The sequence below is a fragment of the Schistocerca americana genome, chromosome 4, assembly GCF_021461395.2.
Source record: "Schistocerca americana isolate TAMUIC-IGC-003095 chromosome 4, iqSchAmer2.1, whole genome shotgun sequence".
In the NCBI taxonomy this organism is placed as follows: Eukaryota; Metazoa; Arthropoda; class Insecta; order Orthoptera; family Acrididae; genus Schistocerca; species Schistocerca americana.
In genome coordinates this window covers 120609756-120624431 of record NC_060122.1, presented here as the reverse complement: position 1 = coordinate 120624431, position 14676 = coordinate 120609756, and the positions used below count along the sequence as shown (strand labels likewise).

Genomic DNA, 14676 nt, shown 5'->3' with positions numbered 1-14676 from the left:
AAAGAAATGCAGATGATAAACGGGTATTCATTGCACAAATATATTACACTAGAACTTACATGTGAGTACATTTTTACCCAATTTGGGTGCATAGATCCTGAGAAATCAGTACCCAGGACACCCACCTGTGGCCGTAATAACAGCCATGATAAGCCTGGGCACTGAGTCAAAAACAGCTTGGATGGCGAGTACAGGTACAGCTGCCCATGCAGCTTTAACATGATACCACATTTCATCAAGAGTAGTGACTGGCGTATTGTGACGAGCCAGTTGCTCGGCCACCATTGACCAGACGTTTTCAATTGGTGAGAGATCTGGAGAATGTGCTGGCCAGGGCAGCAGTTGAACATTTTCTGTAACCAGAAAGGCCCGTACAGGACCCGCAACGTGGGGTCGTGCATTATCCTGCTGAAATGTAGGGTTTCGCAGAGATCGAATGAAGGGTAGAGCCACGGATCGTAACACATCTGAAATATAACGTCCAATGTTCACAGTGCCTTCAAAGTGAACAAGAGGTGACCGAGACGTGTAACCAATGACACCCCATACCAACACGCCAGGTGATACGCGAGTATGGCGATGACTAATACATGCTCCCAATGTGCGTTCACCGCGACGTCGCCAAACACGGATGCGACCATCATGATGCTGTAAACAGAATCTGGATTCATCCGAAAAATGACGTTTTGCAATTCGTGCACCCAGGTTCATCGTTGAGTACACCATCGCGGGCGCTCATGTCTATGGTGCAGCGTCAAGGGTAACCGCAGCCATGGTCTCCGAGCTGATAGTCCATGCTGCTGCAAACGTCGTCGAACTGTTGGTGCAGATGGTCGTTGTCTTGCAAATGTCCTCTTCTGCTGACTCGGGTATCGAGACGTGACTGCACGATCCGTTACAGCCATGCGGGTAAGATGCCTGTCATCTCGACTGCTAGTGATACGAGGCCGTTGGGATCCAGCACGGCGTTCCGTATTACCCTACTGAACCCACCGATTCCATATTCTGCTAACAATCATTGGATCTGGACCAACGCGAGAATCAATGTCGCGATACGATAAACAGCAATCGCGATAGGCTACAATCGGACCTCTATCAAAGTCGGAAACGTGATGGTACGCATTTCTCCTCTTTACACGAGGCATCACAACAACATTTCACCAGGCAACGCCGGTCAACTGCTGTTTGTGTATGAGAAATCGGTTGGAAACTTTCCTCATGTCAGCACGTTGTAGGTGTCGCCACCGGCGCCAACCTTGTCTGAATGCTCTGAAGAGCTAATCATTTGCATATCACAGCATCTTCTTCTGTCGATTAAATTTCGCGTCTGTAGCACGTCATCTTCGTAGTGTAGCAATTTTAATTGCGAGTGGTGTATTAGTGACATGTAACTAGGTTTGCATTTTCTGTTCGTCCTGTACTCTTTTTAGGCACTCTGAGTACGTCATTGTCCTGCGACTGACAACACAGGGCACGTAGGCGAGTGGGCTGCAACGGAGGAGGCGAGGATGAGGTAAGAGGCTGGCAGCTCACCGCGTGGGCCTGCCGGCGCCCTTGGTCGGCGCCCTCGGCCGCTCCTCCGGCAACGCCCGCGCCCACACCGCGGCTCTGCGCATGCGTGCGCGCCGGCCGCTGCTTCTCCGGCGCCAGCTGCGCGGTCCCGTCGCCGCCGCCGTCGCCACTGCCGCCGATGCCGTTGCAGGCCGCCTGTGAGGGAGGGGGCGCTTCAGCCACCTCTGGAGTGCTACCCCCCTCCTCCTCCTCTTCTTCCTCCTCCTTCACCGCGGCATTGCCCGCGTGGGAGCTGCTCTCCTGGAAAAAAATTGCCTCGTTATAATTGGCCAGAAGAGGAGAATTGTCGTTTCTGAGCCATTCGCTAGACCCAACAGGTGGCTCCGGAAGGTTTCCACTCCCCATAAGATGATACGACGCGACGCAAACGTTACGTTTAACAACTCCAGCCTCTTTTTTTGACAAACGCTCCACTGACAACTCATTTCTACCAAATCGTTTTATCCATTTACCGGATATTTTACGACCGAAATAGGTCAATTATGACGCAACAACAATTACATGTATCATAAAACTGAAATCTTTATGAAGCTTCTTTAATTTCCATACGTCATTTTCATTTAGCAAAATTTGTGTAAGTATTACAGTAATAATATTAAGAACTACGCCACAGCGTGAAAATCTCGTAATCAAAAAATTGATTAATCCATCTTATATCATTGGTGTTGATATTCATAAAACCAGGGATTGCAACTGGGACTATCGTCACGCTGCCTCTCCACATCTTAATTACTCACAGCACGTACAGGTCTCGTATTCAGCTGGCTGCCATTTATTTCAGGAACCTTAGTTCACCAATAAAGTAAGCTGTTCTGCAATTAAGTTAATACACTGACGGAAAAAATATCGCAGCACCAAGAAGAAGTTGTGCTACATAAACAGATTGGTAGTCGTCTGATGGTGCCTGTTCAAATTTTGTGCCAGTCATAGAAGAGTGGCGCTAGTAGATTTGCTTTAAATACACGCTGTAACGGTCGTCACCGTTAGTTACTGTTTAGATTGGACGTGGTACGTTGATGATAGTGAAGAATGTCTTTAAGATGACAAAGACGCCATTATCATCAGCTCCTGGTTTTCAACGAGGTCGTGTAATAGGGCTACAACGAGCTGGCTGTTCCTCGTGCGATATTGCAGCAATTATGTACAGTAGCCACTGTACATAACCGCTGGCAACGGTGGTCACCATAACGTACGGTCGCGAGAAGACCGGACTCCCCTCTGCGGCACTGTACTGCATCTGCAGCAGCAATTTGAGCGGCACTTGGAACCATAGTGACACGACGAATTGATTGTTACACATACGTTACTTCAAGGACAGCTCCTAGTCAGACGTCCCGTAGCGTTCATTCCACTGACTCCGAACCACCACCGTTTACGGCTTCAGAGGTGTCTGGCGGGAATTCACTGGAAGGCAGGGTGCATTTTTGTTGTATGTTCTGATGACAGTTGGTTCTCCCTCGGTGCCATAGATGGTCATTTGTTGGTTAGGGCTTGAAAACAACCTGTGTACGTGCTAGACACACTAGACCTACACCTGGAGTTATGGTCTTGGGTGCGATTTCGTGTTAGAGCAGTAGCGCCTTCGCTGTTATCCCACGCACCCTGACTGCAAAACTGTACGTCAATCTGTTGAATCGGCCTGTCGTGCTGCCATTGATAAACAGCATTCCACGGGGCATTTTCCAAACGGTTAACGCTCGCCCACGCACCACTGTTGTAACCCAACACGCTAATAAAGAGTGTCGACATGTTGCCTTGATCTGATCGATAACCAGATCTGTCTCCAATCGAGCGCATATTTTACATCAACGGACGACAACTCCAACCTCATCCACAAACAGCATTCACCGAGCACGACAACAAGCATGGGGCTCCATCCTACAAACTGGCATCCGGCATCTATACAACACACTGCATGTACGTTTTCACTCTTGCATTCACCACCTTTTATTAATGTACCAGCATTTCTCATTTGCAATGATTTATCTCGCTCTTACATTAACCTGTCACGATAATCAAATATGTAACCTAGAGAAAAATATTCCCCAATACCGTTACTCTACATAAATTATTTTTTGGTGTTGCGGTTTCTTCCGTCAGCGTATTACCTGGGATAAAAGGCAGAAGAGAAAATTAACAAAGTGAAATTGATTTAAAAGGGACAGCACAGTGTTTCGGTAGAGTAGTCTGGGGATGGGGAATATGGTAAAGACGATGCTCGGAATGTAGGAAGCTACAGTGAAGTACACGATAGACGTCACGATGGTCGTACAAGCCAAGCCATACGTGACTTCAGAGGATAAAAACTTTTTTATCACTTGAGTAACTAGCTACAGAATCACTACACAGAAAAGCCTGGTGAGTTACGTACATGGAGAAGATATTTTTCTCGGGCGAGTATTGCTATAATACTTTTCATCGTGCTGAGGCCAAAGACAAATGACGAACAGCTGCACCAATTCTACGGACTGTAGAATAAATACAATACTGGATACGACGGAGTTTATATGTCAAATACTGTAACGGGAGTTGATGACTCCTCTACACAACCTCCTGCAATACTCAAAGAACGACACTTCCTCCTGTTGTATTTACTTCAAATGTTCTCACATCTTAAAGTCATGTGGAAATTTCGCATAACCATCAGTCAGTAGAGTTCCTATATCATGTAAGCGATAGCTGGTAAAAGAGAAATTCTGACAAAGTGAATACTATACATTTGTGAACCTAAATATGAATATATTTCATATGTGTGTGTTTATAGTAAGAAGAATAGCGTACGAAAGTGATACGAATTATAGAAACTAAAATCAACGAGTGAGAAACTCACAGTGCTTGAAACTTTAACAAATCTACACTCCTGGAAATTGAAATAAGAACACCGTGAATTCATTGTCCCAGGAAGGGGAAACTTTATTGACACATTCCTGGGGTCAGATACATCACATGATCACACTGACAGAAGCACAGGCACATAGACACAGGCAACAGAGCATGCACAATGTCGCCACTAGTACAGTGTATATCCACCTTTCGCAGCAATGCAGGCTGCTATTCTCCCATGGAGACGATCGTAGAGAAGCTGGATGTAGTCCTGTGGAACGGCTTGCCATGCCATTTCCACCTGGCGCCTCAGTTGGACCAGCGTTCGTGCTGGACGTGCAGACCGCGTGAGACGACGCTTCATCCAGTCCCAAACATGCTCAATGGGGGACAGATCCGGAGATCTTGCTGGCCAGGGTAGTTGACTTACACCTTCTAGAGCACGTTGGGTGGCACGGGATACATGCGGACGTGCATTGTCCTGTTGGAACAGCAAGTTCCCTTGTCGGTCTAGAAATGGTAGAACGATGGGTTCGATGACGGTTTGGATGTACCGTGCACTATTCAGTGTCCCCTCGACGATCACCAGTGGTGTACGGCCAGTGTAGGAGATCGCTCCCCACACCATGATGCCGGGTGTTGGCCCTGTGTGCCTCGGTCGTATGCAGTCCTGATTGTGGCGCTCACCTGCACGGCGCCAAACACGCATACGACCATCATTGGCACCAAGGCAGAAGCGACTCTCATCGCTGAAGACGACACGTCTCCATTCGTCCCTCCATCCACGCCTGTCGCGACACCACTGGAGGTGGGCTGCACGATGTTGGGGCGTGAGCGGAAGACGGCCTAACGGTGTGCGGGACCGTAGCCCAGCTTCATGGAGACGGTTGCGAATGGTCCTCGCCGATACCCCAGGAGCAACAGTGTCCCTAATTTGCTAGGAAGTGGCGGTGCGGTCCCCTACGGCACTGCGTAGGATCCTACGGTCTTGGCGTGCATCCGTGCGTCGCTGCGGTCCGGTCCCAGGTCGACGGGCACGTGCACCTTCCGCCGACCACTGGCGACAACATCGATGTACTGTGGAGACCTCACGCCCCACGTGTTGAGCAATTCGGCGGTACGTCCACCCGGCCTCCCGCATGCCCACTATACGCCCTCGCTCAAAGTCCGTCAACTGCACATAAGGTTCACGTCCACGCTGTCGCGGCATGCTACCAGTGTTAAAGACTGCGATGGAGCTCCGTATGCCACGGCAAACTGGCTGACACTGACGGCGGCGGTGCACAAATGCTGCGCAGCTAGCGCCATTCGACGGCCAACACCGCGGTTCCTGGAGTGTCCGCTGTGCCGTGCGTGTGATCATTGCTTGTACAGCCCTCTCGCAGTGTCCGGAGCAAGTATGGTGGGTCTGACACACCGGTGTCAATGTGTTCTTTTTTCCATTTCCAGGAGTGTATTTCACATTAAGAGCTGCCAGGAGCAGCTCTGGAAATAATGGTTGTAACTACGACCATATTCTGACAGAAGTGGAGCGTATTAGAGTAACAGAGTGAGTGGTCTGTCGTTTCGAAGATTATACATATGCATCATGTTATCTCAACACGGGCTCTTTGTTTTGTCATCTACATTTCAGTACGGTGGTATTGCACACTAGGAGTCCAGGCGGTACTTTTGTACAACATTGCTATAATAAGCTCTGCGTGTGGCGTTAGCTGAGTATCCTTTGAAGGTGGAGCGAAAAGCGCAGTTGCTGGGATGAATGGTGCAAAGTTGCTTTTAGCGACGAGGGAAGGTTCTACCTCCGCATTGTGCCGCGAACAATCAACATCAGGTATGTAAAATTGAAATGAAATCTGGACAATAGACATAGGTTTAGCACACCTATCACACAGTTAATTAGCTTTGTAAACGACTACATTGACTTCTACACTAACTTTTAATCGATGAGACGTTAATCCTGTATGAGAGTGTGCCACTGATAAGAAGAGCTGAAAAAACAATCGCGTGTACATTAAAAACCTTGCACGAAGGTTCCAGAGGCAATCAGAAACTCCAGTCTTAAGAACAACTAATTTCCCATGCATCTTAGTCTTGATGACATCGTAACTCCTAAACTATACGTCGTAAAATGATATAATATTGCACGTACGTTCAGTGGTATACGTGAATATTGCAAACAGAGGTAGTTATAAAGAGCTAATGAACAAGACGCGCATATTTAAATGGACCACACTTTGAAATACTGAAATGTGCGTCTTAAGGCAAAATCAGCATACTGACAAAATAGATCACAACGCCCTTGAACCGGAAATGTGATAATGACTTTGGGCTCGGAAAAGCAGCGTAGGAGATCAACAGGAAATGAAAACCAAAACCATCTGTCAATTCAACTCATGGATGTCACGGCAAAGGCCACTTTTCGCATTCTCGGCATGTTTGGCAGCTTGCTTGGCCAGCTCAGTCATTGTAAGTGTTCCTGACTAAGGATACGTAATGCAGAACTTGAAAGGGCGACTGGTTCAGTCTATATAACAGACGACATCTATTGCGCAAATGTGACATTAAGTAACGTGACGTCACCAACCACATCCACGTCTGAGTGCTTCGATTACGAGACTGGATTGTGACTCGAGAAGGTTATACAAGGTATTCAATCGTTGTCCAGGATAATATGCATATAATATTGGAAGATCAGCAGAGTACAGCGGATCTATACAACGACTGGCTGTTGATCCTAACCTAGTTATAACACACTGGACATAAATAGTGGAAGATATGTACAATTACGTGATTGCCGATGAGACACTGACAACAGCGCTGACCTAATATACTTAGGAAAAACCGTACAGAGAGGCCTGAAGTGGAATGAGTATACAAAAACTAATCGTAGGAAAAGCAGGAACCAGGCACATATTTATGGAAATAATCTTACGGCAATGCAATTTTTCTTTGAAAGAAGGTGAAGATGTCTTCAACCGGAAGGCTGGATTGGAAACCACAATCCACCAGGAATGGTGCTATTATAGGTGTTAACGAGAAGATTTTCCTCCGACCTTTGAACTAACTTCTTCGGCCATTTATGAGAGAGTCAACTGTTTATCTTGTACTCACAACTATGTCGCATTTTTAAATTATCAAAATTTCCAAAAGGCGAAAGAAAAGAAAAGCCGCACATAAAAATTGTAAGAATGACAGGGGATCGAACTGCAGCCCTTCAGATGTGAATCTGGCACTAAAGAACCGAGCCACCAAGCTACACAAGAATGAAAGAAGTGGTTTACAAAACCTTCATTTAACAGATTCTTGAGCATTGTCCGTCAGGCGACGACCCTTCTCCAGTTTGGTTTCACAGAAGAGAGAAGACCCAACAAAAATCGCTAGTGTTGTCACAGGGTCGTTTAGTGTTTCGTATCAGGTCAGCCACCTCCAATGGCAGACGCCACAGTAGAGACTTTGTACATCACAGAAAGATTTACTGTTGAAAGACGAGAGTGTATGTTCCCAGAAAGGTTGCCCACATTATTTTCTCTCACAAAGGTCTGTCGTAGTGATGGAGGCTTAACGACAACCACTGTTCTCAAGCACCATTCGTGAATGTAATGAGAGAAGATCTGGGATCTGCCAGAGAAGAAATTCATTGGGCTGTGGGAACTTTTCAACTGTTCAGTCACCAGATTCAGATGGAATCTTTTCACCTCTACCGCAATAAGCAGGAGGGAGTTCAATTAGACTCATATGTTTGGTTTTAACCTGGTAGCAGGAACCATTTCTAATGCTTGGAAGGTAGCGAAGGTTTTTTCAATTCTCGAGGGAGAAATAACTATAACAAGACTAAGACTGAATACATTATGAAATAGCATTTCACAAATTTGCTGGGACTGTGGAAGAACTCTACACTTTCAGGCAATTGCTCTGCATTTTTCTGGATACTGAGAGCACTTTTAGCAATACGGATACTGAGAGCACTTTTAGCAATACGATCTTCAAATCTATGTTCTGAGCTGCAAAAGAGCAATGCAATAAGACCAAAGCATGCAGGTGGATTACGAACATGCTGAGTAGATGAGAAGTAGATGGCACAATGATGAATGAGGAAATAGTGATCAACATCACCTGAGCATATCCACAAGCAGCGATTTTGTACCCACTACTGTATAACCTAGTGGTGAATGAACTCATCAAAGCGGTAAATGCGAGATGTTACTTTTACGAACGATACATACACGGTTTTGACACAGTATTACTTAGTATGTTTGTTAGGAGCATTAAAAAAATGGCATATTGCGCATTTAACGTAGTACAAGACTAGTACTGGACACTCGTGATGGGAACAACCGAATGAAAAGAATCGATTCATTCAGTTGTTGGAAAACAGCCGACTCATTCAGTTGTAGTTATATGTATAGTGCGCGCAATATGCCGTGGCGGCTAAATGCACATTCGGCTGGGGAAGCGTGGGGAGAGCGGCGGTGGCGGTGGGGGGGGGGGGGGGGGGGGGGGTGAGGGGGGGGGGGTGAGGGGGGCGGGGGGGGGGGGGGGTGCGCTCAGAGCGCTGCAGGGGAAATGCCCAGCACTGAAGGGGAAATGCCATTATAAACTTAAGCCTACACTCATATTTTTGGCAAATATTAAGCGGGGAGCCCTCCACACTCACACTTGCATGGTGACCATTCAAAAATATATCACCTCTTCTTTGGTTAATATCTAAAAAGAATTCCACCGAAAATGCAGATATATATTTTCGCCTAGTTTGTCAACCATTTGTGACTTTCAGAGAAGAGTCACGACTGGGAAATTTTGAGTAAAACTAACATATTTCTCTTCTTGCCACGTTAAAATGTTTCTTTTGTCAAAACTAAGCGGAATTTACACAGCTCACCTCACTAACATGTTGTGCAGGCGCAATTGTGAGAGAATTCTGAAACTGTGGTTTATTATGTTATTAAGTGAGGAACAGAGGAGAAGTAAGGTCAACATCTTATAAGAAGCACATCCTCGATACAAAATACACATTTACTGACTTCATTTATGTCTTTCCAAAACCCACAACATTTCTTCTTTCACTAGCTATTGAAGGTCATTAAAAATTACAGTCTTTCATGGGAAAAGTCTGTAGTTATTGGAATAACACGGTAGACGGTGAAGTCTTGCACAATAATCATACGGCAAAATACTCTCCCTCTTTGTAGGCAACCATTTGCGAAAATCTCATTTCGATATCTCAAACCGTTTATGAAGTATGAGGAATGTTGTGGATATTTCATTCTGGCTTTAGCGCTGGCACAGTGCGATCGCAAATGAGTGCACTACATCAGATCGATTTTTTCGAGACTGGTGACAGTCTAAAGAAAAATTCAACGAGTTAGCTACATTTCATACGCAGCAACGTATTATGTAATATGTACCAGACGCAAATTCTTTGCAACCACTATTTTTCATCGAAAACTTCTTCGAATTTCGCGCAGTGTCTTAAATCCACGTAAATATCACAATAACTATGATCATTTACGAAATGATGGGCACATCTTAATGAATCTGACACATAACGTTACACGAGGAAGGCAATGGCAAACCACCTTCATTAGGGCCTTGCCTAATACGGCAATGCGGGTCTCCCGCATCGTTCCCCTACGCTCTGTCATGGAGAACTACTGAGAAATATTGCACGTCGTGCGCGTCGTCTATGTCATCGCCAACCAGCCGAAAGGTGGCAAACACTTGTCGGCCTCTCCTTTGAACAAACGGATGAAGTCGCCCAGCTCTTTGGACAAAAACTTGTCACTGCCCATCGGCCGCCGTATCCAGCGCGATCTGTATAGGTTGAATTATTCATTCATTCTTTTGGGTGAAACCAGTCTGGGTAGCAACCGAATGAAAACAATCTATTCACTTTGTCGGATTACTCATTCGCTCTTTTGAAGGAAACCAGTTTGTGGGAGGAACCGAATGAAAATAATTATGTCAGACGGTTGTAGTTTTACCTGTCGGTTGGATTATTATTCACTTATTTTCTCTAGTGAAAGCAGTCACTGGTAGCAATCGAAGGACGTGTATTTCGTCTGTAGCACACAGGTTATCTACGTGATATTCCAGTTTGATGTGTCCGGCCTAGGATCCTCATTAAAGTGTGCTATTGCTGCTCTGACGTGAGCTCATAGTTTGTGCAACTACCGCCCAAAGAAAAAAATGTAACGGGGTTCCGCAGGACAGTGTCAGATCTAGTCTGTACCAACCACTCCACACGATAACTAACACGTGAAAACAAGAAAAAATCAGCTTTAGGTGTGTGTGAACATTATGCCGTTAACCGCACCTTTCTACCTATTCCCATTTCTAAAATATAATACTTGATCGAAGGTTTAAAATCGTTTTGGACCATACTGTATGTCTATAGGAGAGCGTCTAAACGTGCTTGCCGCTGCGTTTTTAATAGACTAAAACGAAGAAATTACGTATGGTTCGGTCCTGCTTTAATAAATTTTAACTAAGGTTTATTACTATCTATTTCAAAACAGAGCGAATTTCAACAGGAACGATAAAAGATCCAGGTTTATCCCTGACAGTTGTAAAAATTCCTTCCAGCACGTCTGAGGACGTCCTCAAAATTAGAGCCAATCCGGGGAAATCCGGACTTATTGCAACCCTAATTGGGGATGCAAAGATGAGCGCAGTGGTTTCCTTAATGATATATGACGAGGCAACGAATCTTGCCTCGTTTTAGCGACAGTTTTCATTCCATTATATACGCAATGTGTGATGTCATGATGTCCAGAAATACAAAATCATTTTATTCTTCAACCGTTTATTTATGTGGAAGATAAATATTTTGTACAGAAAATTACGTCACCAGCTAAAGGCGTCCCGAGACGTTTTCAGTTTTGCAGAGAGTGTCTCACTACCACATATTTTCAGGACTATCTGTACGACGTTAGGGATCTGTATGTGGCTAGGAGAGATTATTTATGCCCGTTTTAAAACCGTTTTATATTAAAAAGTTTCTCTATTTAAAAAGTTATTTTCTGCTTTTTAGTCTCGTGTGTGAGAAATTTTTCAACTGAATTAAAACATTTTGATGAGATTGCAACAGAGACATGTCCTAAACATCAGGTTTATTTCAGTTTCTCTTCAAATGAGTCAACAAAGATATTGCTTCCTCATATGCATATCTCGCGAAAAGACCGCCAATGTAAAAACGAGTGAGAATCGAGTTTACAGAGCAGCTTAGCAGCAATCGCTCTTAGGTGCGAAATATTAGCGGCTGGAACAGGAAAACAGGGAAACAGCACAGATACACCAAGTACCCACTGTCCGCATACACTATAAAAGAAGGCGAGTTAATATTGCATTTCCATCTAGTTCTGACTAATTTGAAAGTTTCAAGTCTTTAGCTTATAGGGAAATTAGTTTGAAATCAACTGCAAAAATTGTACTGAAAAAGAGAAGAAGAAAAAAACAGACAAGAAACAGAGCTAATAAAAACGGGTTGAAAAGCGATTGTTCATACACAAATCTATAGTGCAGTACAAGATATTAAACTTTTAAAAACAAGAAAAAAACGATATTTAATGCCACAATTATTTCAGTGAGTAAATAGAAGTACATGTATTTTTAATATACCTTGTTTTTAGAAATATACTTTTCATTCACATCTCCTTGAAATAAGATACTTTATTTGTTTCCAAATAAGTTGTCAACCCTAGTCGTGGTTCATGTATAACCGAAAAGGCAGAAAAGGATGTAAGTAAAATCTCTCAAACACGATGAGCGAGTGAAAACTCTCATACAGCTGACATGGCCGGAGAGACTGGTTTCATTCGGTTGTTTCATTCGACTGAAAAAAACGACTGAACTTAAGAAACAATCGACTGACCAAACGATTGTTAAATACAGTCGATTGTCCCATCACTAATGGGAGCAGAACATTAGGGTTAGTCCCAAGAAAACCGTTGTAGTGCAGTTCGTAAAGAAGCATGTCCAGGATACGTACTACAGTCTTCACATCTTCTATGACATTCTGCCAGTACAGGGAGTAGTATTCTAGGGAGAACCCTGAATGCGAAACTATCATAGATCGCTCACATAAAGAATATATTTTCCAAGGCAAAATGTGCTCTTATATGTAGTAGAAAAGCCTGTGGTAAAAGCTCGGCTCAAAGCCCCAGAAGTATGTACTGGATAGACACCTCAGTATTAAGATCTAATAAGACACCTTAGGGGCTACACGATAGTGGATTAACACATAGCAGAAATAGCCCTGTCAACGACTACCAAAAAATGTCTACTGTCGTAAAAATTCGTGCAGTCGCAAATTTCTGTATACTGGTAGAATGGGGAGGGGGGGGGGGGGGGGAGACAAGCGTCATCATCATCATCATCACCATCAACATCAACATCCTGTCCGGTGGGAGTGAGTGTGGGGACGGGTGTGACAGGGGTGTAAAAGTCGTTTTTAGGCTGTTCTTGAATGTTTCGTAAACAACAGCATCTAGTGAAATTGTTTCCCGGTACAACATTGAACTACTTTACATTTGCTATATGCGTTGCAAGGGCAGGAAAAAAAATAAGAATAGCGTTTTAACGGTATAAAATTGATGTTTATTGTTAAATGAAGTGGATTAGGAGCAAATACTGAATGTGTGTACCACAAAAAAAGTGCAGTAGAAACGTATTAACGGATAAAATGTTTTCTGGGACTGTAACAGGGAGGAGGGTAGAAGCATGTGAGTAGGTGCCTCGCCGCAGGTCATAAAAGCGCCTACATTGTATTTCAGAAAGTTGTACGGACCCTTCCGCAGCCCGCCTTATGAATCACTGGTGACGCATTGCGCAGACACTCCCGGGGCGTGGGGGTTATTTCCCACAAAGTGTGTTAACATCCCATTGCATACAGATAGCAGTTGGCAATAATACAAAGGCAAGAAGAGCTTGTGGAACGATTCTACGTATATCTCTGTACAGTGTGCTACAGTGCTCCAAGGGAAATTGATTCTCAGTCGTCCGATATGACAGTTGGAGCGTTCTTCCAGGAAAAGACCTTACTCTGTAATGGGTGCTGCTAGCTTTGCAGTTTACAAACTGTTCTCCCCACACATTGCTCCTCAGTTCTCTCAATGCAGCTAGACAAAATAAAGTCCTCGGCTTGTGTTTATGTAGTAGAGCTATTTTCAATTTATTCAGTGACTACTTACAAGCAATTGTTAATTAAGGTTTTACGTAAAATACATTCCTACGAACAATGATTGCGAAGTGTCTTATTTGTAAGAGCTATATTGTCAGTTATTTATGTAACGTTTGGTGGGAAAGAGACTAGACTGGTAAAAGTGGTATGTGCTGCAGTTTCCTGTTGACAGCATATTGTAAAGTATTGTAATCATAACGTAGTCAATTCGTAGTGAATTAATGAAAGACCTCGAAGTTACTGCACTTCTCTAACTATTAATTGTGTTGCATAAATCTCTTCCATGCAGAACACAAATTATCCCTTAATACCGTTCTAATGCTCTTAGACGTGTACGAACATTTAATATTTGTTCTTAATCCACGTTATTTAACAATATACACTAACTTTATACCACTAAAACGCTACTTTTAATCGTCTGCAAGAAACTATTAGTCACAGAGCAAAAAACCAACAAGTCGTTTTTTGTAGGGAATTTAATGTAGCTTAAATTGGCACCGGGAAACATTTCCGCTAGAAGGTGCGGTTTTTGGGACAGCCAAGAAATAAATAAAAACGTGACCATCAAAAGACCTCCATTCCCACGCTCATACCAAGCGGGACAGTATATTTAGTATATCATTCATTACACTCCCCCACTCGACAGTAGAAAAATTTGCGACTAACCGAACACTTATCCCAATTTTCCTTCGATGAATAGACTAAAAATGGCTCCTACAGAATTGGGAAGACGACTGACCTGCTTAGCTGTAACAGGCGGAATTACTAGCACATGCGCTGCTGGGATGGAGACCATGCTTCACATGCCCCCATTACACCTTTGGGTTACAATGGAGGCACTGACAAGGGATAAAAATTAAAAACTGAAAATAACTGGAAGCCTTTAGGATATCCAGAATCTCACACCAATATAATTACTGCAGTAAATGACAGAAAACGCAAACTATGAAGAAGATGAGCCAAAATCTCGAACCAAGAGAGTGGGGACAGATGAGCTGAGACGATCAGTTGGAGAGAAAATGAAGAAGTACTGGGAAGAAAGGAAGAAAAAGAAACACCATAAGTCTTAAGTTATATGCGGTCCATAGCTGGCCAAATTCATA

General features: G+C 44.0%; 1 protein-coding gene across 1 annotated transcript in view; it reads right to left on the bottom strand.

Moving 5' to 3' along the window:
• The window catches only part of LOC124613294 (heterogeneous nuclear ribonucleoprotein C-like), an 820630-nt gene that overhangs the window by 18573 nt on the left and 787381 nt on the right, over nt 1–14676 (bottom strand). The window contains exon 11 of the mRNA XM_047141989.1: nt 1534–1812. Coding sequence (XP_046997945.1) covers nt 1534–1812 — 279 coding nt within the window. The remainder of the gene's footprint in view (nt 1–1533; nt 1813–14676) is intronic.